Source organism: Oncorhynchus tshawytscha, linkage group LG15, assembly GCF_018296145.1.
Source record: "Oncorhynchus tshawytscha isolate Ot180627B linkage group LG15, Otsh_v2.0, whole genome shotgun sequence".
NCBI classification, from domain to species: Eukaryota; Metazoa; Chordata; class Actinopteri; order Salmoniformes; family Salmonidae; genus Oncorhynchus; species Oncorhynchus tshawytscha.
The window spans coordinates 3,929,867-3,954,599 of record NC_056443.1 but is presented as its reverse complement, the minus strand read 5'-3'; the positions used below and the strand labels follow the sequence as shown (position 1 = coordinate 3,954,599).

Sequence of the window (24,733 nt, the reverse complement as noted above, 5' to 3'; positions counted from 1 at the left end):
GGTGGAATATGAACTTCCATGATAAAACACAAGCAGCTTAATGCTCAACGGAGCCTGGCAGAGGGTGGAATATGAACTTCCATGATAAAACACATGCAGCTTTGGGTTGCGTTGGGCATCCAGTCGGTCCAGATAGCTGTGGGTTAGTAATGGGCTTGTAATAGGAGCCTTGTGGTACCAGGCCTTTCTATTCTATAGAGAGCAGAGGTGGTCATGTTGGGGGCTGAGGAAGACCTGCCCTCCCCTCCTGTAGGGCTCATTCAGCCTTTGGGAGATGATTAATAAAAGGGGCTAAATACCCTCTGAACCTGGCAACCTGTTTGACGGACAGATGGCGTCCGCTCAACGTTAGGCGCTCATTATCTGACAGAGAATGCATTCATTAGCTTTTAATTATATTCTATTTCAAAACAATAGGTGCAGGTCACATATGTCCTATCAAATAGGCATCCCGTGCAGTAGACAGGCAGTGGATGGGTTGGTGATCAGTCTTAGTTGTGCTACATGCTAAATGTCTGCCCTACTACCCCACTTATTTACTTAGAGAAAATCTAGCCCAGGGTGCTTGAGCATGCCCCCCCCCACACACACACACCCACAGTATACACTCTCACTCTCTATGTCCTTACCGACAACTTGCTCCACATCTTTGACAGAAAAGGATGGTTGAGGCAGCCTGAGTCCCAGTCCCTCTATGTTGGACACAGCGATGGGGTACTGCCAGCCGTGGCTTTCCAGGTACCTCTGGGTCACCTGCTCCCCAGGCATCCACTGCAGGATCTCATCCCCACTGCAACACACACAGAGACAATGGTTAATGGCTAATTCCTGTTGATATGTTCAACTCTATGTAAATACCCAATGAGAGAAATTAAGAACATAATACATGTTAGTATTGTGACTAAAACAAAGATCACAGTCTTGTTCATAGAAACACGACTGCTGAGGAAACATGCGTTTTCTGTGCAGGTGTGAGAGTGGGTCTAGCTTGGCATCAGAGTCCTTGGTGGTAGGTGTTCTGGGCTCCTACCTGGCAAAGGTCCTGTTCTGGAGCTCCTTGACAAACACAGAGGTGCCAGCCTGCACTGGTTTGGTGCCATCGTCCTGCTCGGTGTAGTCATGCCTGTGCCAGTTGTTGCGCTTTTTCACTGCAAGAGGAGAAACGCAGAACAACAGACTCACAAAACGCCACAGCAGTCACTGGCCATGAAAACGATCACTATAGCCAGTGACAGACCTGAGACAAATTATTACTGTATTCAATTTTCTTCCCTTAAACCAACGGAGCCTTGTGAATTATGGATAGTCATTAGTCTTGATAATATATTTTCCCCGTTCATCCCCAAGCACAGAGGCCAAGGTGAGGGCTAGGACCCATTTAAGTCAAAAGATTACAGCTCCATTCAATTAGCCTGTTAATGTCTGGCCCCGGGCTCTCAGGGGTCAGGCTCCTCTAAATCAGACTGGAGACTATGCTGCTCTCCTGGGGACAGTCCATCAGCCATGAAGGGAGAGAGAGGGGGAGGGATGGAAAAAAAGAGGAAGAGTGAACAGGCACGGGGGACAGAAACAAAGAGAGAGAGATAAAGAGAGAGCGCGGGAGAGAGAGATAAGAGAGCGCGGGAGAGAGATAAAGAGAGATGGTAGTATAACAGATAGGAGAGAAAAGAGATGGAGAGAGGCCGACTGAGGAAGAGAAGACAGAAAAAGACAGGATGGACAGACAGCGACACACACAAAAACAGACTGGAATACTGACTCAAGGAGGGTCCGTGTTGGGGTTCACAGTTAGGACAGTGGTAAACGTCAATATCCACCGCATGGTGCTCCTCCACCTGGACACAGCTGTGGGGAGACAGGAGACATCACATTACTGTCAGTATATACACAATTGAAGTTGGAAGTTTACACCTTAAATACATTCAAACTCAGTTTCACAATTCCTGACATTTAATCCTAGTTAAAAAAAATCCCTGTTTTAGGTCAGTTAGGATCACAACTTTATTTCAATGTGAAATGTCAGAATAATAGGAGAGAATTATTTATTTCAACTTTAATTTTTTTTCATCACATTCCCAGTGGGTCAGAAGTTTACATCCACTCAATTAGTATTTGGTAGCATTGCCTATAAATTGTTTCACTTGGGTCAAACATTTCAGGTAGCCTTCCAGAAGCTTCCCACAATAAGTTGGGTGAATTTTGGCCCATTCCTCCTGACAGAGCTGGTGTAACTGAGTCAGGTTTGTAGGCCTCTTTGCTTGTAAAGGCTTTTTCAGTTCTGCCCACAAATTTTCTATCAGATTGAGGTCAGGGCTTTGTGATGGCCACTCCAATACCTTGACGTTGTTGTCCGTAAGCCATTTTTCCTCAACTTTGGAAGTAGTTTCCATTTGGAAATGTCCATTTGCAACCAAGCTTTAACTTCCTAACTGATGTCTTGAGATGTTGCTTCAAAATATCCACATAATTTTCCTGCCTCATGATGCCATCTATTTTGTGAAGTGCACCAGTCCCTCCTGCAACAAAGCACCCCCACAACATGATGTTGCCACCCCCGTGCTTCACGGTTGGGATGGTGTTCTTCAGCTTGCAAGCCTCCCCCTTTTTCCTCCAAACATAACAATGGCCATTATGGCCAAACAGTTCGGTTTTTGTTTCATCAGACCGGAGGACATTTCTCCAAAAAGTACGATCTATGTCCCCATGTGCAGTTGCAAAACCGTCATCTGGCTTTTTTAATGGCGGTTTTGGAGCAGTGGCTTCTTCCTTGCCGAGTCACCTTTCAGGTTGTCGATATAGGACTCGTTTTACTGTGGATATAGATACTTTTGTACCAGTTTTCTCCAGCATCTTCACAAGGTCTTTTGCTGTTGTTCTAGGATTGATTTGCACTTTTTGCACCAAAGTACGTTCATCTCTAGGAGACAGAACACGTCTCCTTCCTGAGCGGTATGACGGCTGCGTGGTCCCATGGTGTTTATACTTGCGTACTATTGTTTGTACAGATGAACGTGGTACCTTCAGGAGTTTGGAAATTGCTCCCAAGGATGAACCATACTTGTGGAGGCCTACAATGTTTTTTCTGAGGTCTTGGCTGATTTATTTTGATTTTCCCATGATGTCAAGCAAAGAGGCACTGAGTTTGAAGGTAGGCCTTGAAATACATTCACAGGTACACCTCCAATTGACTCGAATGATGTCAATTAGTCTATCAGAAGCTTTGACATAATTTTCTGGAATTTTCCATGCTGTTTAAAAGGCACAGTCAACTTAGTGTATGTAAACATCTGACCCACTGGAATTGTGATACAGTGAATTATAAGTGAAATAATCTGTCTGTAAACAATTGTTGGAAAAATGACTTGGTGTCATGCACAAAGTAGATGTCCTAACCGACTTGCCAAAACTATAGTTTGTTAACAAGAATTTTGTGGAGTGGTGGAAAAACATGTTTTAATGACTCCAACCTAAGTGTATGTAAACATCCGACTTCAACTGTTAGAGACAGACAGGACCATGATAGCCTGGTCCCAATATTTGGCATCACATTGATCATAGAGGTTGGCAAGTCACTACAAACCAATCTGGGACCAGGCTAGCACCATGGTGTTTTCACTTTCAGATCCAATAAATCAACTGACGGGACAGGAAACTGTTCTCTCCAGGATCATAACGCCAGAGAAGCTGTTGTGGAAACAGGCTCTCTCTCACTGATATCTCCATCCATGGTTTCAGGGCCCATGCTCTGGAGAGTTTGAGGGATTGAGAGAGTTTTGTACACAAAAGGTGCATGAAATACTTGACTTTGTATGGGGGGGCACTCCTACTTACATGATTTAAAGCCTTTGGGAAAAGGGGTCACATACAAGTTTCTCTCACTGGGTCATCCGTTGGGCCAGACTTGAGACTTACGAGACAGAAAATATATCATGGTTTTGCTAAACTGACACCCTGTTCTGACAGTCTGTGTGGCTGTGGATAGTGATGTATAGGAGGAGCAGAGAGAGGCCAAAGAGAGGTAAGAGGTAAACACAGAGCCAGAAACACTACAGAGTGGTGTTGTATACGAGGAGCAGGGAGGGGTTAGAGGTAAACACAGAGCCAGAAACACTACAGAGTGGTGTTGTATATGAGGAGCAGGGAGAGGTTAGAGGTAAACACAGAGCCAGAAACACTACAGAGTGGTGTTGTATACGAGGAGCAGGGAGAGGTTAGAGGTAAACACAGAGCCAGAAACACTACAGAGTGGTGTTGTATACGAGGAGCAGGGAGAGGTTAGAGGTAAACACAGAGCCAGAAACACTACAGAGTGGTGTTGTATACGAGGAGCAGGGAGAGGTTAGAGGTAAACACAGAGCCAGAAACACTACAGAGTGGTGTTGTATACGAGGAGCAGGGAGAGGTTAGAGGTAAACACAGAGCCAGAAACACTACAGAGTGGTGTTGTATATGAGGAGCAGGGAGAGGTTAGAGGTAAACACAGAGCCAGAAACACTACAGAGTGGTGTTGTATATGAGGAGCAGGGAGAGGTTAGAGGTAAACACAGAGCCAGAAACACTACAGAGTGGTGTTGTATATGAGGAGCAGGGAGGGTTAGAGGTAAACACAGAGCCAGAAACACTACAGAGTGGTGTTGTATACGAGGAGCAGGGAGAGGTTAGAGGTAAACACAGAGCCAGAAACACTACAGAGTGGTGATGTATACGAGGAGCAGGGAGAGGTTAGAGGTAAACACAGAGCCAGAAACACTACAGAGTGGTGTTGTATATGAGGAGCAGGGAGAGGTTAGAGGTAAACACAGAGCCAGAAACACTACAGAGTGGTGTTGTATATGAGGAGCAGGGAGAGGTTAGAGGTAAACACAGAGCCAGAAACACTACAGAGTGGTGTTGTATATGAGGAGCAGGGAGAGGTTAGAGGTAAACACAGAGCCAGAAACACTACAGAGTGGTGATGTATATGAGGAGCAGGGAGGGGTTAGAGGTAAACACAGAGCCAGAAACACTACAGAGTGGTGATGTATATGAGGAGCAGGGAGGGGTTAGAGGTAAACACAGAGCCAGAAACACTACAGAGTGGTGATGTATATGAGGAGCAGGGAGGGGTTAGAGGTAAACACAGAGCCAGAAACACTACAGAGTGGTGTTGTATATGAGGAGCAGGGAGAGGTTAGAGGTAAACACAGAGCCAGAAACACTACAGAGTGGTGATGTATATGAGGAGCAGGGAGGGGTTAGAGGTAAACACAGAGCCAGAAACACTACAGAGTGGTGATGTATATGAGGAGCAGGGAGAGGTTAGAGGTAAACACAGAGCCAGAAACACTACAGAGTGGTGTTGTATACGAGGAGCAGGGAGGGGTTAGAGGTAAACACAGAGCCAGAAACACTACAGAGTGGTGTTGTATACGAGGAGTAGGGAGGGGTTAGAGGTAAACACAGAGCCAGAAACACTACAGAGTGGTGTTGTATACGAGGAGCAGGGAGAGGTTAGAGGTAAACACAGAGCCAGAAACACTACAGAGTGGTGATGTATATGAGGAGCAGGGAGAGGTTAGAGGTAAACACAGAGCCAGAAACACTACAGAGTGGTGATGTATATGAGGAGCAGGGAGAGGTTAGAGGTAAACACAGAGCCAGAAACACTACAGAGTGGTGATGTATATGAGGAGCAGGGAGAGGTTAGAGGTAAACACAGAGCCAGAAACACTACAGAGTGGTGTTGTATATGAGGAGCAGGGAGAGGTTAGAGGTAAACACAGAGCCAGAAACACTACAGAGTGGTGATGTATATGAGGAGCAGGGAGGGTTAGAGGTAAACACAGAGCCAGAAACACTACAGAGTGGTGATGTATACGAGGAGCAGGGAGAGGTTAGAGGTAAACACAGAGCCAGAAACACTACAGAGTGGTGTTGTATATGAGGAGCAGGGAGAGGTTAGAGGTAAACACAGAGCCAGAAACACTACAGAGTGGTGTTGTATATGAGGAGCAGGGAGAGGTTAGAGGTAAACACAGAGCCAGAAACACTACAGAGTGGTGTTGTATACGAGGAGCAGGGAGAGGTTAGAGGTAAACACAGAGCCAGAAACACTACAGAGTGGTGTTGTATACGAGGAGCAGGGAGAGGTTAGAGGTAAACACAGAGCCAGAAACACTACAGGGTAGTGTACGTGGAAGACGACCTCCGGTGACCTTTTGCTCCCTCATTTTTTTTAAAGAGGTACGAAAAGTCAAGCAACCTTGAAGTTGGGAGGCGATCGGTTTTACTTGTCTGGGGGACAGTGGCATTCGGGCAAGGAATTAGTTAGTTAGGGCAAGGAGATTTTCCCTGGGCCCTAACAATAACCTCTAGACCACTCTGGGCCAGACCTTTCCCAATAGCTCAACCATGTGTTTGTCTCAGTATCACACAGAACTGCAACAGTGTCGACGTCACTCAAACCCCTACACCACCAAACCCCCGACCGCCCCACAACAGCCAGACCACAGGCAGCAACACACACATTCCTCTGGTGCATACCAACGCTCTGTTCCATAAGAGAACGCTGAATAACACACAGAATCCTGTGAATAGGCTCTGAGTGTTGCCATTATGCGTGGATGTCCACCGATGCATGGAAAGGGGGAGAAAAACAGCAGGCAACATTTGTGTCACTGGGGTATGGGAGGAATCTAAGACAGCACTTTTAAAAGAGCTTCTTCTCAAGTAAACAAAAAGATACATCGTCTAAGCTAAACTTTAGTTTCAGCTGACAAGAGCATAAAGAGACAGATGTGGACTAATATCTTTTGCTGCTCTGACATGGATATTATGTAGCAGAAAACACAAAGGGACTATTTCTTCATAGTGACAATCTGTTCTCTTGTAAAAATACAAACAAACTGAGTTTCTTTAATAGCTAGTTTAAGAGGCTTGAGAGTTCATGAAGATGGCAAACAACTCTATGAACTTTACGCAATTCCGCCTTTTTCCCGCTCTGCAGTCTTCCTCTCATTCAAATATCCCTGCTCTGTGACTGGTCTTCAGTGGGTAAATCTAAATGAGCTCTCTGAAGTTGGGAGTGACAAACAGTGAAATTCCTTTCAGTGTGAAAACAGAAAACACTGGGGGACTTGCTTAGGGCGGTAAATGACAGCCATTAAAGTTCCAGCTCCCTCCCTCAGGGTCCTGGGGTTAGCCTGGAGGCTAGGAGCTGTGTGAGGACGTAGTAAAGGTTTCAATAGCAGATAATGATACTATTTTCACAGAGGGCCTGTCTAGGAGTGGACACAGTTCTCACCAGCCACTATCAGCGCTGATCAGAGTGGAAATTGCAGGAAATTGTAAAGGGAAACAAAGGCCAGCAGGAAACAGCGTCACACTTGAACTTTCTCTGGTGGTGTGTTGTTGCTTGTTAAGTCTCCTTAGCAATGGTGTTGTTGTTCAGCAGAATATTTATAAGACAGCAGCTATCAGACTATGCCTGATTTTAGGTAGGGATAAGTGTAATATATTTTTTTTATTGTAACATTTCTTGGGTACTTTTTACCCCTTTTTCATGGTATCCAATTGGTAGTTACAGTCTTGTCCCATCGCTGCAACTCCCGTACGGACTCAGGAGTGGTTGAACGTCGAGAGCCATGCGTCCTCCGAAACACGACCCTGCCAAGCCGCACTGCTTCTTGACACACAGCTCGCTTAACCCGGAAGCCAGCCGCACCAATGTGTCAGAGGAAACACTGTCCAACTGGCGACTGTGTCAGCGTGTATGTGCCCGGCCGACCACAGGAATCGCTAGAGCGCGATGGGACAAGGATATCCCGGCCGGCCGGCCAAACCCTCCCCTAACCCGGACAATTGTGCGCCGTATCATGGGTCTCCTGGTCTGGGCCAGCTGCGATACAGCCCAGGATTGAACCCGGATCTATAGTAAAGCCTCTAGCACTGCGATGCAGTGCCTTACTGGTCTCCCGAGTGGCACAGCAGTCTGAATTTTTCCTGGTCAGGTCATCGGAAAAAACTCAGGGCCACATTTATAGAAGATACAACGCTATAAACTCCTTCAGTATCCTAACCCTACAGAGTGGTCTCCACAGTCCACCTCCACAGTCCACCTCCACAGTCCACCTCCACAGTCCACCTCCACAGTCCACCTCCACAGTCCACCTCCACAGTCCACCTCCACTCACTTCCTACATCAGCAGGCAAGATGAGCTACAATGCAGCAGTGGGCTGGAATCTTGGCTCCGGAGTCCAGAGGTTACTCAATGGCCTAGCTGGGGAGACTAGAATGAGTCACCGCGCCAATTACGTCACCCCGGGCCTGACATGAATTCTCCTGCCGGTCTGTCGGGTTAGGACATTCTAGAGCGAGCGCAACAGAGTGAGCGTGTGGCTGTGGGATTGAGCCGAGCCAAGCTGACCTCCTACACCTCCTCTGCCTGGTCATCTTGTGTAACACCCGCGCAGCGCGGGCCGGCACGAGGGGGAAGCAGGGCACTGTGCCACCAGACTGATGCGGTTTCTTCCTTTGCGCAGCTATGATGGGTTGGGGGAGTCACTTGGAAACTGGAGGGCTGGGGAGTGTTGATGATGCAACTTGTGTCACTAAATCAATCTCACTCTTTAAAAACTACTGAGGCTGCCCCATCGAAGACAACAAAACTATACATCTGACTTCATTTAAGAGCTGTGTGGAAGACAAAACTTTGGTATTTAGTGTATAGTAATAAATCAAGTGACATCAGCCCTGGGGGAAATAAAGCCCAATATGGGTCTGTGTGTGTCTGTCACTGTCTCACCACTCTCCCAGAAACAATGCTAGCCCCCTGCCAATGGTGGGCAGACACCAGTCTAGCAGCATGAGGTCAAACCACAGAGATAGATTGAGGACTCATCTTTTTATCTGTGCCATTAAAGAATCTGTAACAGCATGGGCAGCACCATTGAGGCTTTCTTCTTCTTCATTGGCTGATTGCACCCAACTCATAGGAATCCACACCCAGTTGACTACTTTAAAATGGTGGAAGACCTCAATGGCAAAGTCCATGCTAAAATGGGTTATATCCATGATGAGTTCTCCATCTCTATGGGTCTCAGTGTATATGCAACAGTTTGGGCCACCTAATTTGCCAGAGTTTTACGTAATTATGACATAACATTGAACGTTGTGCAATGTAACCCGTTAGATAAAATACGGAATGGTTCCGTATTTCACTGAAAGAATAAACATCTTGTTTTCAAGATGATAGTTTCCGGATTCGACCATAATGACCTAAGGCTCGTATTTCTGTGTGTTGATTATGTTATAACTAAGTCTATTATTTGTCAGAGCAGTCTGACTGAGCGGTGGTAGGCAGCAGCAGGCTCGTAAGCATTCATTCAAACAGCACTTTTGTGCGTTTTGCCAGCAGCTCTTTGCAATGCTTCAAGCATTGCGCTGTTTATGACTTCAAGCCTATCAACTCCCGAGATTAGGCTGGTGTAACCGATGTGAAATGGCTAGCTAGTTAGCGAGGTGCGCGTTAATAGCGTTTCAAACGTCACTCGCTCTGAGACTTGGAGTGGTTGTTCCCCTTGCTCTGCATGGGTAACGCTGCTTCGAGGGTGGCTGTTGTCGATGTGTTCCTGGTTTGAGCCCAGGGAGGAACGAGGAGAGGGACGGAAGCTATGTTAGACTGGCAATACTAAAGTGCCTATAAGAACATCCAATAGTCAAAGGTTAATGAAATACAAATGGTATAGAGAGAAATAGTCCTATAATAACTACAACCTAAAACTTCTTACCTGGGAATATTGAAGACTCATGTTAAAAGGAACCACCTGCTTTCATATGTTCTCATGTTCTGAGCAAGGAACTGAAATGTTAGCTTTCTTACATGGCACATATTGCACTGTTACTTTCTTCTCCAACACTTTGTTTTTGCATTATTTAAACCAAATTGGACATGTTTCATTATTTATTTGAGGCTAAATTGATTTTATTGATATATTATATTAAGTTAAAATAAGTGTTCATTCAGTATTGTTGTAATTGTCATTATTACAAAGACATTTTTTTATATATATTTTTTTTAAATTGGCATCGGCTTTTTTTTGGGGTCCTCCAATAATCGGTATCGGTGTTGAAAAATCATAATCGGTCAACCTCTACTGTCAACGCATGATTACATTGGCTGACAAACTGGATTGGTCCTTAGTGCAGCAGAGCTGACTCTTCTAATATTCAATCATGATATGTAGGCAAAGTAGATGTCAATCAGGCAGTGATGCAACTTGCCATGCTACTTTTCAGAGGGTTTCTGTCAGAGTGATAAAAGGAATGCAATCAGCTAAGTGTGGTTATCCTTAGTAAAATCCTACTTTCACCTCCTCATTGTATTTCCAAGAGATCAAAACATTGGTCCATTCTCCCCATCAGCTGCAGAATAAGTCGGAAGCCAAGTTCACCCTTGCTTCATCATCATAAGCGAACCAACTAATATACCGTGACTCTAAGCGACTGGAAATCAATACATGATGCTGTGGACCTCCTAATCAGCATTGATCAATCTGAGAGTAATGTCATTGGCATACCCCAGAGACAAAGACCCCACAGACAAAGACCCCACAGAGTCCCACTAATGAATGTAAACATGACACTAACCATCATCTGAGGTCTGAGTCACACACACTAAAAACAAGCTCTCCCACAAATTCAAATTCTCTCACAACATTAAGGAGGAGGACAGGGGGAGAGCATCCATCTCTCTTCAGTCTTTTCCCCTGGCTGAGAGTGTAGCACATAATGTTGGATGGTACATTGAAGCTGCCTCTGTGGAGCGACCATCAATCATTCCCCTGTGTCCCATCCAGTCTCTGCTGTCTCACCACTACCACACACTCTACCAGAACCAGACATGAACTGGGAGTCACACCCACGCAGCCTGGAGAGAGACGCAGGTCTGTGGGCTGCAACGTGAGCCACTGACGCCACACGGGGTTTGTTGTCGTTCGTAATGCAATGTCTCAGCAGAGTGCCATCTCCATAGTCTCAGCAGAAGCATCCGCAGCACAGGCCTGCTCAGGGATGTGTGGCTCTTTTACTGCACAGACCCTATGCACATGCCTGTAGTGTACAGTGTGTTAGGCCATTAGGAAACTATCAGGGCATTCTTTCTGTCTTCTGCCCCCTACCTGGTCCATAGTCTACACCTTATAAACAACCCAGAACACTCTGGTTGGCTCCTCTGCCTAGTTCCGTTTGTGAGCCGTAAGCCATACTGGTGCATCCAGGGTTCAGTCACTGGTGAGAGAAAATAGATGCCCTCCCGGCCAGGCAGGTAGACACAACCCCGGCTCACTTGGGGAAGTATGGTGGTGTGCTGACAAGCGGGCACCAGGATTCCGGTGCAGGCATGGCAGCTTCTGTTTTCCACTACGTTTGCATACCATCCACAGCCAGAGGCATGCCACTTCCTTCTGGCGAGCCTGATGGGAAAGAATGGTAGAGAACCCTCTGGTTTTGGAGCAGAGCAGTGTGTACATGTGTTATTAGTCAATGGGGAAGCGCCAAAGTTTGTTCCTCTTCTTTTGGCACATGACAGACTGAGTCTTCCCTGGCTCAGGCATCCCATCATTCTGGGCGTTGAGTTCTTGGCAGTCTACAGAGTGTAGTTACACAATAGCTTTGCAATTTCCACACACTTGTAGTCATATTAGTTGTCTTTAATTTTCTCCTCAATACTCCTTTCTTCCACTAGGGGTATAACACATGTGCCCATTTTCGATGAAAGGGGGATTTAAATACCCCAACCTCGAGCTGTCAATCAAAAGCCCACAGATAACAACAATCATATTCACTCACCTTAGGTTTTTGGCCACTAACAAACGATGTCACTCACTCAAATAGTAGGATTTGTGTAGTTCACCCCTAAAAATGTTGATCGTGCAAGAGGTCACTTGGCTAGTGAAGTGATGCCACCAATGTGCAAGAGATTGATGTTCCATTTCAATCGAATTCACAAAAGCGCGTGGCCTAAATTCTCAACTAGGAAAGTCCAGGGTCAGGTCAGGCTGTCACATGCACCAACATAGTCTGATTAATCAGGCTGTAACACGCAATTATTGTATATTAGAGGCTGATTAAGCAGACTAGCATTAACCCAACTCATTAACCCAACTCAATAGTAAAGGATTCAAATCAGAACCCACGCCTTTACTCGATAACCAGGCAAGTTTGTTCTCAACTCAATTGGATAGGCGAAGCCTATAGGCTTCTTTCAACAGACCAAATGTTTAAAGGGCTGGCTTTGATCACTGAGATTGACAACTCGTCACACACAAGCTTAGCTGGCTAGCTAACGGTAGCAAACTAGTAACGTTAGGCTAATTTCTTTTGATAAACTGCTGTCGGCTAAGATCATGTTCAAACCTCCAACACACACTATTAATATCCCAATAAGTAGAGTAAAATACTAACTCACAATATGTATAATGGAAATAAAACACACTGGCTCGGTTTACTATTTTGTAAAGTTTAGCTAGATCGAGGTGCCAATAGAGTGAGACCAGCGAAGACCCCGTTACACACAAATAGCAGTCACAACGGCATGACAATCCTCGCTTACTCCCAAGCACCTGCTGTTAGTTTAGTCGGTTAAATCGATTGCATGTGTCAAGGAATGTGTCATCTCCATACCTGCCATGAAACCAGTCGTTACAGAGGTCGCATTCGATCATAAACCGGCTCACATCGTAAGACTGCCGGCAGACACAGTACAGCGGGGCCGCCGCCATCTTCCTACTGTCCCCAAACAACGCAGGAATAAATTGGGGCGGGGATTTGGTTGGGTACGCGGAAAGAGTCGAGGGGAAACCCGATCATATGCGAAAGAAAGCATGGGAAAGCCATTGGGGCAAGCCTATCTCTGACGTCAATTTCCAAATTATTTATTTCCATCTGGTTACTCAGTGTAATAGCAAATACCTATACTTATAACATTGTGAATGATGTAAATAGTTTTTATTTTTATTTAACTCGACAGTGATCATTGACCTATAAACAACAGTGATATGATGCAAACTGACACAACTTGGTCAAAGTGCCCAAGGCTGCACTCAGCAGGAAAAGCACTGCCATTGGTTTGGACTCATATGGCCTGGTTCAGAATACAGGAAGCGTGATCAACACAACAAAATGATCTCCCTGCCTGGTATTTCTCACCGAGCGTGTCTGACGTGCTCTACGTGCTTTGTGGGCAGGGAATAGCAATAGGACTGCCGACCCGTTTGATCTGTGTGAGCTGACAGTGCCCATCCCCCCATAAACCCATCTGTGCAGCTCTGCATAGTCAAGTAGGCTTAATGCATGCAGGGCATGCGGCACTGTGACTGCACCTATGGAAACATGCAGTTATTTGCTGACTTTGGCATGTGCCTAATACTGTATTTATACTAGAAAACCATTTATGAAGCCCTCCTAAGGAGAGACAATGATGCTATTTAGCAGTTGATATTTCATAAACATGCCAATAATTGTCGGATTTTAACATGTGTAAGTGTAACTGAGTTTGGATGTTTAAATAGCCTTGCTACAACTTGATTTTAGGGTGTTAAGGTCAAAGCCCATCAGTCATGATGGTGTGGATATGGCCTGGGGCGTTCCCTGAGGTTTCATGACAGCTCCCTGTGGGGAGCCACGCTGCTTTAATGAGCTGTTGTTACCATAGTCGGCGTGTCTGAATAAGCATTAGCCAGGCAGGGCACTTCGCCTGCATTGGTCTATTTGAGCAGAATCGCATTAGTGGAAACCAAGACTGTTCTCATGGCAGGGCTGGTTGTGGTTAGGTATTTTATAGTTGCGTCAGGGACAATTTTAGCTAACCCTAGCCCTAATTCTCATAACCTACTGATGTGAACTGTGCATGAGCCCAACAATGCCTCTTAATTAATTATAAAGTCTAAACAGCTGGGGTTACTTCAGTTGAAGAAGCAGTGTGTGTGCCAACATGCAGTCAGAGCAGGCCAATTATAAGGGATGAAAATATGTTAAAATGGAAAACGGAATTGCAATGTATACTTAATGTGTATGTTTTAAGTAAAAGGTATGTTGTAAAAACATTACCACACGAATTTATTGTGCAATAGCAAAATACTAGGCATGATATACCTAGGTCTAAAATGGTGAAGGTAATACAAATAGTTATCATCCTGTATACAAAATAGTTTTGAACTTAATAAAATGATGCAACATTTGGAATAATGTCCTACATTTTAGGGAACAAGCTTTGAAAGAAGACAAAGAATGCGGTGTGAGAGTATTTTCACGGGCTCGAGCGCCATCTGGTGTACAATGCGTAAAATGACAACACATTTAGAGCCATTCGCGAGCTCGTCGACAGGTGGCGCTAATGGAAAATGACCATTGACAGTTCATGTCGCCTAGCGGGTGGTCGTGTTGCTAAAACAAGACAGCACCCGGTGAAGAACGCTAGAAGCTAACAAACGTCTTTTTTCACTCGTTATAATGTTATGAATTGATACCTGCTTTGCAATCAATTTACTGGAGTATAGACGCATGAAACCAAGGTAAGAAGAGACAATTATGAATGAATGGTTCTCAGACAGCCATGAGCATCTTTGCTAACTTGTTGTAGCTTACGTTGGTGATGCTGGTGTTGTGTGGCTGTACGATGTTTACTATCACTAGCCATTGAAGGAAACACTATATATCCTATTGACGTTGGTGGGCTATTTCAGTTGTTTTGCATAGATAACGTTATTGCCCAGTGCCCACGGACACGAATGTATATTGGGCTTGGTGCCCCACCCCCCCGTTGCTTTCTAGCTAAAATTATACTGATGAGGACTTCCTCATGCCCGTAGTGCTGAGCGATTAATGCTTTTTGAGTTCGGTTCATTATTAAAAAATAATCACAGATTTTGGTTTCGAATTTGGGTTAAATGCAGTAATAACACAGAATAAAAAAATAAATGTACTATGATGGTGGTAGTGACTGCTATCTTTTATTAACCATCATATTGACATTCATTAATTTCCGTTGTTTATATCATGTTTTCTTATTTGATGACTTTATTTAATTCCAAGTCATCATCTCATCCTATAGAGCTGCTGCCTATGCTGTCTGACAAAATCACTATTTTGTAGTTCTTCAAAGTAAATAAGGCATACTTTTATGATTACTGAATAGCAACTATCAATCACTTTGATCATGTATTTTCAGCTAGAGCTACCTGGCCAAGAAACAGCTGCTCTCAATAGAGGTGTCATAATACCCATTAAAACCTAGCCATCAAAAGTGACCTTGTCCTAGAGAGATTTACACGGTTAACCAAACGTCACGCAAGGGTAAGCCTACACGAAACACAGCCATTATTTTAAGTGTTTCTAAAGTCCCCTATGGGAAATGTGAATGCTGGGAAAATGATTGGAAACATTTCCTTGTTTGGCCACGAGGTTTTATGACTCGCACTGTGGTACTCTATATCCCCTCATGGTACCATCTCCGCTGTGCAATCCGGTTTCTGAGCTGGTCACGGGTGCACCTCAGCCACGCTCAAGGTACTAAACGATATCATAACCGCCATCGAAAAAAGATAGTACTGTGCAGCCGTCTTCATCGACCTGGCCAAGGCTTTCGACTGTCAATCACCGTATTCTTATCGGCAGACTCAACAGCCGTGGTTTCTCAAATGACTGCATCCACTGGTTCACCAACTACTTCTCAGAGTTCAGTGTGTCAAATCGGAGGGCCTGTTGTCCGGACCTCTGGCAGTCTCTATGGGGGTACCACAGGGTTCAATTCTCAGGCTGTCTCTTTTCTCTGTATATATCAACGATGTCGCTCTTGCTGTGGGTGATTCCCTGATCCACCTCTACGCAGACGACACCATTCTGTATACATCTGGCCCTTCTTTGGACACTGTGTTAACAAACCTCCAAACGAGCTTCAATGCCATACAACACTCCTTCCGTGGCCTCCAACTGCTCTTAAACGCTAGTAAAACTAAATGCATGCTTTTCAACCATACGCTGCCCCACCCGCCCAACTAGCATCACTATTCTTGACGGTTCTGACTTAGAATATGTGGACAACTACAAATGCATAGGTGTCTGGCTAGACTGTAAACTCTCCTTCCGGACTCATATTAAACATCTCCAATCCAAAATAAAATCTGGAATCTGCTTCCTATTTTGCAACAAAGTCTCCTTCACTCACGGTGCCAAACATACCCTCGTAAAACTGACAATCCTACCAATCCCCGACTTTGGCGATGTCATTTACAAAATAGCCTCCAACACTCTACTCAGCAAACTGGATGTAGTCTATCACAGTGCGATCCGTTTTGTCACCAAAGCCCCATATACCACCCACCACTGCGACCTGTATGAATGAATGTATCTAGTCGGCTGGCCCTCGCTACATATTCGTCGCCAGACCCACTGGCTCCAGGTCATCTATAAGTCTATGCTAGGTAAAGCTCCGCCTTATCTCAGCTCACTGGTCACGATAACAACACGCACCCGTAGCACGTGCTCCAGCAGGTATATCTCACTGGTCACCCCCAAAGCCAATTCCTCCTTTGGCCGCTTTTCCTTCCAGTTCTCTGCTGCCAATGACTGGAACAAATTGCAAAAATCGCTGAAGCTGGAGACTTCTATTTCCCTCACTAACTTTAAACATCAGCTATCTTAGCAGCTAACTGACCGCAGCAGTTGTACATAGCCCATCTGTAAATAGCCCATCCAATCTACCTACCGCAACCCCAAATTGTTTTTATTTACTTTTCTGCTCTTTTGCTCTCCAGTATTTGTACTTGCACATCATCATCTCCACATCTATCACTCTAGTGTTAATCTGCTAAATTGTAATTACTTCGCATCTATGGCCTATTTATTGCCTTACCTCCTCACGCCATTTGCACACACTGTATAAAGACTTAATTTTTTTTCTACTGTGTTATTGACTGTACGCTTGTTTATTCCATGTGTAAATCTGTGTTGTTGTTTGTGTCACACTGCTTTGCTTTATCTTGGCCAGGTCAGGTCGCAGTTGTAAATGAGAACTTGTTCTCAGCTAGCCTACCTGGTTAAATGAAGGTTAAAATATATATATATATATTTTAAATGGTCATGCATTCCTGTCGCTCCCTCAGCAGGTGTAAAAAAATAAATAAATTGACCTGACAAGTAGATGTGAAATTGATTATGGCTCATTGTAGTTAATTACCATGTTTTATGTGCTAAAATATTGGCCTGTTGGAAACTACAACTCCCCACTACATCGCACAGTTCAGGCTGGAACTGATTTTTCACTAGAGAAACTACAATGTGCACATTGAGCTCACAGAAAAAATAAGGAATTAGTCATTTAAAAACTGAAAAATAACCACCATTTTGGTTAATCGTTCAGCACTACATGTGGGTAGTAACTCATTTGAAAAAAACGACATAGTTCGTTGATTGGAAGAATGTGGTGTCAGTGACATTGCCAATCAAGCCTAGCCAGGTATGACCGATGTGTGCAGCGATGATGGTGGTAACCTGCATATTGTTTTATTCCTATAGTACACAGATTAGAATAAAAACAAAACATAATGGACTATTCTGTATGATTTCACTTTCCCAGGTTAGGTGTATGAAGGGAGGACGTGGAGAGTGGTCCTGAAGATGAGGCGTCTGTACAGGAAGAAAGCCCTGAGTCTGGTTAAGGAGCTGGATGCCTTCCCCAAGGTCCCAGAGAGCTATGTCGAGACCACAGCCACAGGGGGGACAGGTGAGATTTCACTCTCAATACAGCTCACATATGTCTGAATACTGATTCAATAGCCTCAACTTTGAATGATGTCGCTAATGATCTTCTCTCGCCCATCCATAGTGTCCCTGATAGCATTCACTGCCATGGCACTGCTGGCCTTCTTTGAGTTCTTTGTGTATCGGGACACCTGGATGAAGTATGAATACGAAGTGGATAAAGATTTTTCAAGGTACATAGAAATGTTGATTTTGTTTCATCATGATAAGCTCTTATTTAAGACTGAACTGTGTTTTACTGCCAGTACATTAGCTTGGAATCTGACAATAGTTTTTCTTCATTTACAGTAAATTGAGAATAAACATAGATATTACAGTTGCCATGAAATGCCAACGTAAGTATTCAACCTTATCACACATTATTTATTGGAATCATTCATGAAATGTAGGCCTTCATATTTTGGGTATAATTAATGTGTTATGATGTACTGTATACTTTCCCCCACAACCCCCTGGAGCTAAAGATTGAGTTGGTGTGCTGTTTCAGATGTGGGTGCAGACATTCTGGACCTGGCTGAGACTATGATAACATCAAATGGCATTCAGTATGAGCCTGTGAGTAGATCACTGAGCCTTCTATTACATACAAATAGACTTTGGTGATCCTAAACCCTGATCTATTTTCTTCCCTGTGTATAAATGTTCAGGTGATTTTTGAGCTGACCCCGCAGCAAAAACTGTGGCACAGGTAAGCAGTTTACTCAGTTAGTACGTGTGCATGTCACTGTTGAAATATCACCCCACCACTTTGTAGGTGAACAGCTGAGGGTGGGGTAGAAATGTAACCACTCTCAAATTCATAGACAGAGCTATCAAATTTGATTTGATTTGATTTGATCAGAATGATAGTTGTTCTTTTTTTTGTTGAGCCTATACAGTGTTTGTTTTTTAAAAGTAAATGAATTATTAACAAAATAGTAAATCAAGCTTCTATTTTGGGTTCTGATTGGGTTAGACAGTTAAACTAAGCTCATGAGACATTTATAATGTTTTATTCTTAAATAATCAATGGCTATATATCATGAATTTAAAAGTAAAAATAAATAGGTAGTAATTGTAGATTAGCCCTTTAAGCACTTTGTTAATAGTTGGAAAATCTCACTCAACCACATTCCAAAATAAAAAGTATTTTGTCGTCCTTCCGGTATGAAATGAGTAGTTAACCTGTTTCTCCCTCTCCCAACTCTCATTAGGACCCTGTTGCTGATACAGAACAGGCTGAGGGAGGAGCATTCTCTACAGGAGGTCTTGTACAAGAGTGTTCTAAAGGGAGCCCCTACGGCCTTGCCCCCAAGGTTAGTAGTCCCGCCTTGCCCCCAAGGTTAGTAGTCCCGCCTTGCCCCCAAGGTTAGTAGTCCCGCCTTGCCCCCCCGCCTTGGCCCCCAAGGTTAGTAGTTGGTATGGCTCTCAAATGCAAAATTCATCACTACTGAGGTGATGGGAAAATGCATTAAGTACAGATATGTTTTCCTACAAAGGTAATAGTATGTGTGTGTGTCTTCAGAGAGGGCACCGCCTCCGAGCCCTTAAGTGCCTGTAGGATACATGGGCACGTCTACGTCAACAAAGTGGCTGGGAACTTCCACATCACAGTGGGAAAGTAAGATACCGATACACTTTCCTATAAGCACGATATATTTAAGCAACGAGGCCCGAGGAGGTGTGGTACATGGCCAATATTCCACGGTTAAGGGCTGTTCTTAGGCACAACGCAACGTGGAGTGCCTGGACACCGCACTTAGCCGTGGTATATTGGCCATATATCACAAACCCTCGAGGAGCATTATTGCTATTATAAATTGGTTACCAATGTAATTAGACCAGTAAATAGTCATGTTTTGTCATACCCATGGTATACAGTCTGATATACCACGGCTTTCAACCAATCAGCATTCAGGGCCCGAACAACCGTTTTTTAATTTAATAGTGCATTTTGAATGTAAATCATTCTTTATGGGTGTAATGGGGGAAAGCTATGTAATACAGCCAAAGACTCAGAGGCTCATGGAGTTTATCTCATACGTTAGAAGCTTCCAAGCTCCACAAATTGATGCTGCGAATGATTTATGAGTCTATATGTCTGATGGGAAAAAGGGCACTCAACCTATAGAGCACAGTATATTTATTTTTGATGAAAATGCTCCTCACGCTTCTAACCCTCTGTCTTTCTCAGGCCTATTCATCATCCTCGTGGCCATGCTCATATAGCAGCTTTTGTAAGCCATGACAGTAAGTTCTCTGCCAGCCTGACCAGGAAAGGGTGACACTCATTTGCATAAGTTATTTGTTTTTGACAAGGACAACATTAGTACTGTTCTCTGGTTGCTTACATTTAATCTGCATTTCCATGTTTCAAGTGATAGATAAGAGCAGTATGTATTCTAATGCAGTGCCAAATAACTATTTTCTCAGAATGATTCACTCCCAAATAGAGGTTTTCACTGTCCTATTTCACCTGACTGAATGTGAGCTGGGTTTCATCAATGCATTGCAGCGTACAACTTCTCCCATCGGATAGACCATGTGTCTTTCGGAGAAGAGATCCCCGGCATCATCAACCCTCTGGACGGGACAGAGAAAATCACCAGCAACCGTAAGTTACTGCTCCTCCTCACCGAGACCAGGAAGTAAACACATTATGTTCTTATCAAACCTCATTCAACTGTTACTCAATGTGTAGCTATGACTACAGAATGGTAGAGCTGTAAGTGACTGTATATTGAGGTACTTTGTAGCAACAATATTGTGTTGTGAATAAGCCACACTGTCAAATCCCAGACTGTGTGTAGGCTGATTATGTACATGAGCTCTGATCCACACTTCCAGCCTATTCTGCTCAGAATGGCGTCATGAGTTTGCAGGGAGAAAATGTAGCTATTTGTATGCATTTGAATTGGATTCACTGCAGTCTTGCTTTCATTCACTTGCCGTTCAAAGCAGCCTAGTTTCTCCAGGGGAAAGAACTGAAGCCCCCTATTTCACCTTTCTGTGTAGTCTGTGTAGTGTGTCACTAGATGGATGGGTTTAAAGGCTTTGCTTTTTGTCTTGTTGTTGCAGATAATGAGATGTTCCAGTATTTCATTACGGTGGTTCCTACCAAACTGCACACGTCCAAGGTGTCGGCAGACACACACCAGTTCTCTGTGACGGAGAGGGTAAGTCCTGATTTAGGCACAGATCTAGTATCAGCCTGCCTTCCCCAAATCCTCATATTAACCATCAGGGGGAAAGGAATTCTATTTGATGTTAACCATGATGGAGGATGCTGCAGTGGGTTCAGATGATGGATCAGTCTCCTCATCCATCCATCCATCCAGTCCGTTCAGCTCCCTCTGCTGGCTGCCAGAAGTTACTTCTAGCTCTGCTGTATGACATCACAACCTGAGACAGTCATAGATTTCTCTCTTACAAACACACAGGCTAGATGCTAGAAAGGTGTGTGTGTTAGATGTCGACTGATTAATCGGCATGTCCGATTTTAATTAGGGCCGATTTCAAAACAATCGGTAATCTGCATTTTTGGACGCCGATTACAATGCAATCCACGAGGAGACTGGCAAGCTGACCACCTGTTACACGAGTGCAGCATCAAAAGTACCTTGAGGCTGCAAGGAGCCAAGGTAAATTGCTAGCTAGCATTAGACTTATCTTATAAAAAAACAATCAATCTTAACATAATCACTAGTTAACTACAACTGGTTGATGATATTACTAGTTTTAACTAGCTTGTCCTGCGTTGCATATAATTAATGCGGTGCCTGTTAATTTATCATCGAATCACAGCCTACTTCGCCAAATGGGTGATTTAAAAAAAGCACATTTGTGAAAAAAGCACAATCGTTGCACCAATGTACCTAACCATAAACATCAATGCTTTTCTTAAAATTAATACACAACTATATCTTTTTTTTAAAAACCTGCATATTTAGTTAATATTGCCTGCTAACATGAATTTATTTTAACTAGGGAAATTGTGTCACTTCTCTTGCGTTCAGTGGAAGCAGCGTCAGTGTATAAGCACAGTTTGGGCCGCCTGGATCGTTGCGAACTGTGAACCATTTTTTCCTAACATTGACCATAATTAATTTGCCACAATTGTACATAATTATGCATAACATTGAACGTTGTGCAATGTCACAGCAATATTTAGACTTAGGGTTGCCACCCGTTCGATAAAATACAGAACGGTTCCGTATTTCACTGAAGAATAAACGTTTTGTTTTCGAAATGATAGTTTCCAGATTTGACTATATTAATGACCTAAGGCTCGTATTTCGGTGTGTTTTATTATATTATAATTAAGTCTATGATTTGATAGAGCAGTCTGACTGAGCGGTGGTGGGCAGCTACAGGCTCGTAAGCATTCATTCAAACAGCACTTTAGTGCGTTTGCCAGCAGCTCTTAGCTGTGCTTCAAGCATTGTGATGTTTATGACTTCAAGCCTATCAACTCCCGAGATTAGGCTGGCAATACAATAGTGCCTATAAGAACATCCAAAAGTCAAAGGTATATGAAATACAAATGGTATAGAGCGAAATAGTCCTATAATTCCTATAATGACTACAACCTAAAACTTCTTACATTATAATAACTACAACCTAAAGCTTTTTTACATGGTACATATTACACTTTTACTTTCTTCTCCAACACTGTGTTTTTGCATTGTTTAAACCAAATTGAACATGTTTCATTATTTATTTGAGACTAAATTGCTTGTATTTATGTATTATATTAAGTTTAAATATAAGTGTTCATTCAGTATTGTTGTAATTGTCATTATTACAAATATATACATAAAAATCGTCCAATTATTAACCGGTATCGGCTTTTTCTGGTCCTCCAATAATCGGTATCGGCGTTGAAAAAAAAATCATAATTGGTCGACCTCGTGTGTGTGTGTGTGTGTAAAGGAGAGATTAACCCCCACCCCACTCTACCTACCCACTGTCTGGTCTAGGAGCGGGTGATCAACCATGCCGCGGGCAGCCACGGTGTGTCTGGGATCTTTATGAAGTACGACACCAGCTCTCTGATGGTGACGGTCAGTGAGCAGCACATGCCCCTCTGGCAGTTCCTGGTACGACTCTGTGGCATCATCGGGGGTATCTTCTCCACCACAGGTCCAGACAACACTCACTCTTACCACCCAGTGTCATGGGCAGACATCATACATGTCTCACAAATCATTCCACAGTTGCTTTGCCAGCCTGATACTGTGCCACGTTAGAGAAATGCACCCTGAACATCTTCATTGATCTTCTCTCTCCCACAGGCATGATCCATGGGTTTGTTGGCTTCTGTTTCGACATAGTCTGCTGTCGCTTCAAACTAGGCCCATATAAACCTAGAGAGGTGAGCCCAGTCTTCTTTATTGCCACTAAAACTATGTCACAAAATGATGGTAAATCCTTACATGTACCAGGTTCCCTGTGTCTCACTGGTAGTAGTGTATTTACACTGTACCTCTGCGTGTTTTCTATTTCCAGGTGGTTCTCCCAGATCCCCATGTGAACAATTGTGCTGCTCCGGTCCTGACGGACAACCACGTACAGGAGTAGCCCTGTGACCTGCGCCCATATCCACAAAGCTCTCCGAGTAGGAGTGCTGAGCTTGGATCAGTTTTGCCCTTTTAAGATAAGATTGTATGGACAGATCCTAGATCAGCACTCCTACTGTGAGACGCTTTGTGGATATGGGACCTGGAGCCTGCTGCTGATCGTGCACCTACTGTCCCTTCACCTGTGGGGGAATCCAGGAAGAGAAGTCTCCAATCACAAGTATGTGGATTGCTGGGAGTTTGGTTTGAACCAAATAAGAGTAAACTGATTAGGATCCGACAATCATAATTGTTCTATTTATTGTTTTGGACAGTATCCTCATATGACTACCATTATAATATATTTATATCCTGTAAATATGTATTTTACACTGGGAAATGGAAAGCAGCTCCCCAGTTTTATCAGGCTTAGTGTGTAAAGGTATTGGGATGTTGTCATCTGTAAGTTAGGCTGAATGAAATCTGATCCTTCTATGTTATCATTCATACTATTAACTTGCATGTCATGTTTGTTCTATTTCTATCTATTTGCACTGTTGTTCAGTATCTGTTTCACATCTGTCAATGGGAGATGTCCTATTAAATGTGTTTTAGTGCACTTCATCACTTCATGTTGTACACTTTACATTCATTTAAATCTCTCGTTTGGTATCCCACTATCTTCTGGTGATGGTGCCTGCGCTTACACAGGCAGTCCATTTCGGATCGTTTTTCGCACTAATTGGTCTTTTGACCAATCTCTCAAAAGACCAATTAGTGAAAAAAAGATCAGAATTGGGCTGCCTGTATAAACACAGCCATGGAAGTAGGCTAAATCTATTTTCTACATGAGGCAGCAGTGTATGAAGCAGAATGATTAGCACACTGACCAATTTGTTGTCTTTTGGTTTATTCATGTTTTGCCAAACAAAGTGTTTTCAGAGCAGAAATAGAGGGTCATTTAACATTTGCCAATTACATTTGAAAAAGGAAAATTAAACAAAATAAACAGTCATAAGTGTTGCAGTTTACAGAACATTGCCCAGTTAGCTCTGATCTACCCACAGTGCTCTGCTTCCACTATGTATCATAACAAAGACATTGCTTTGTTATCAACATGACAGATGCCAAGATCCGTAACAAGCAGGACATTTTGTACAACTTCATTGTACAGAAAAAGCCATTTTCTGTATTTGGCGTGCGTTTGGTTCATAGTCCCTTACTGACTTTAGGAAAGGACGGTCACCATTGTTGCACACCATTACTGGCTCACATATAAACATGTTTTTCCAGAGGGAGGATTTGGGGTACATTTAGTCAAGACTTCTACCATAGATACTGTATATAGCTGTATCAACGAATAAAATTGGACTACTGCTGTCTGCCACAAGTAACACTA

At 43.6% G+C, this 24,733-nt stretch overlaps 2 protein-coding genes across 3 annotated transcripts in view; one reads left to right on the top strand and one right to left on the bottom strand.

The window, feature by feature from the left end:
• LOC112267822 (lysine-specific demethylase 7B) overlaps positions 1-12,833 on the bottom strand; it is a 28,074-nt gene extending 15,241 nt beyond the window's left edge. Inside the window, exons 1-4 of the mRNA XM_024445964.2 lie at positions 12,662-12,833; positions 1,760-1,845; positions 1,031-1,148; positions 630-790 (exon numbers count right to left, since the gene is read on the bottom strand). Coding sequence (XP_024301732.1) covers positions 630-790; positions 1,031-1,148; positions 1,760-1,845; positions 12,662-12,759 — 463 coding nt within the window. The 5' untranslated portion in view covers positions 12,760-12,833. The remainder of the gene's footprint in view (positions 1-629; positions 791-1,030; positions 1,149-1,759; positions 1,846-12,661) is intronic.
• A 1,142-nt stretch (positions 12,834-13,975) lies between these two features.
• Positions 13,976-23,964, top strand: LOC112267821 (endoplasmic reticulum-Golgi intermediate compartment protein 2). 2 transcript variants are annotated; one of them, XM_024445963.2, is made up of 14 exons: positions 13,976-14,066; positions 17,613-17,759; positions 17,862-17,970; positions 18,086-18,132; positions 18,285-18,352; positions 18,445-18,485; positions 18,991-19,092; positions 19,302-19,397; positions 19,971-20,026; positions 20,292-20,390; positions 20,855-20,952; positions 22,756-22,918; positions 23,071-23,150; positions 23,285-23,964. In XM_024445963.2, the coding sequence occupies exons 2-14, from the start codon at positions 17,654-17,656 to the stop codon at positions 23,354-23,356; spliced, it is 1,137 nt and encodes a 378-aa protein (XP_024301731.1). In that variant the 5' UTR covers positions 13,976-14,066; positions 17,613-17,653; the 3' UTR covers positions 23,357-23,964. The 2 variants fall into 2 exon arrangements, with proteins under 2 accessions (XP_024301731.1, XP_024301730.1); XM_024445962.2 differs by lacking the exon at positions 13,976-14,066 and adding an exon at positions 14,374-14,550.
• The last annotated feature ends 769 nt before the right edge of the window (positions 23,965-24,733 follow it).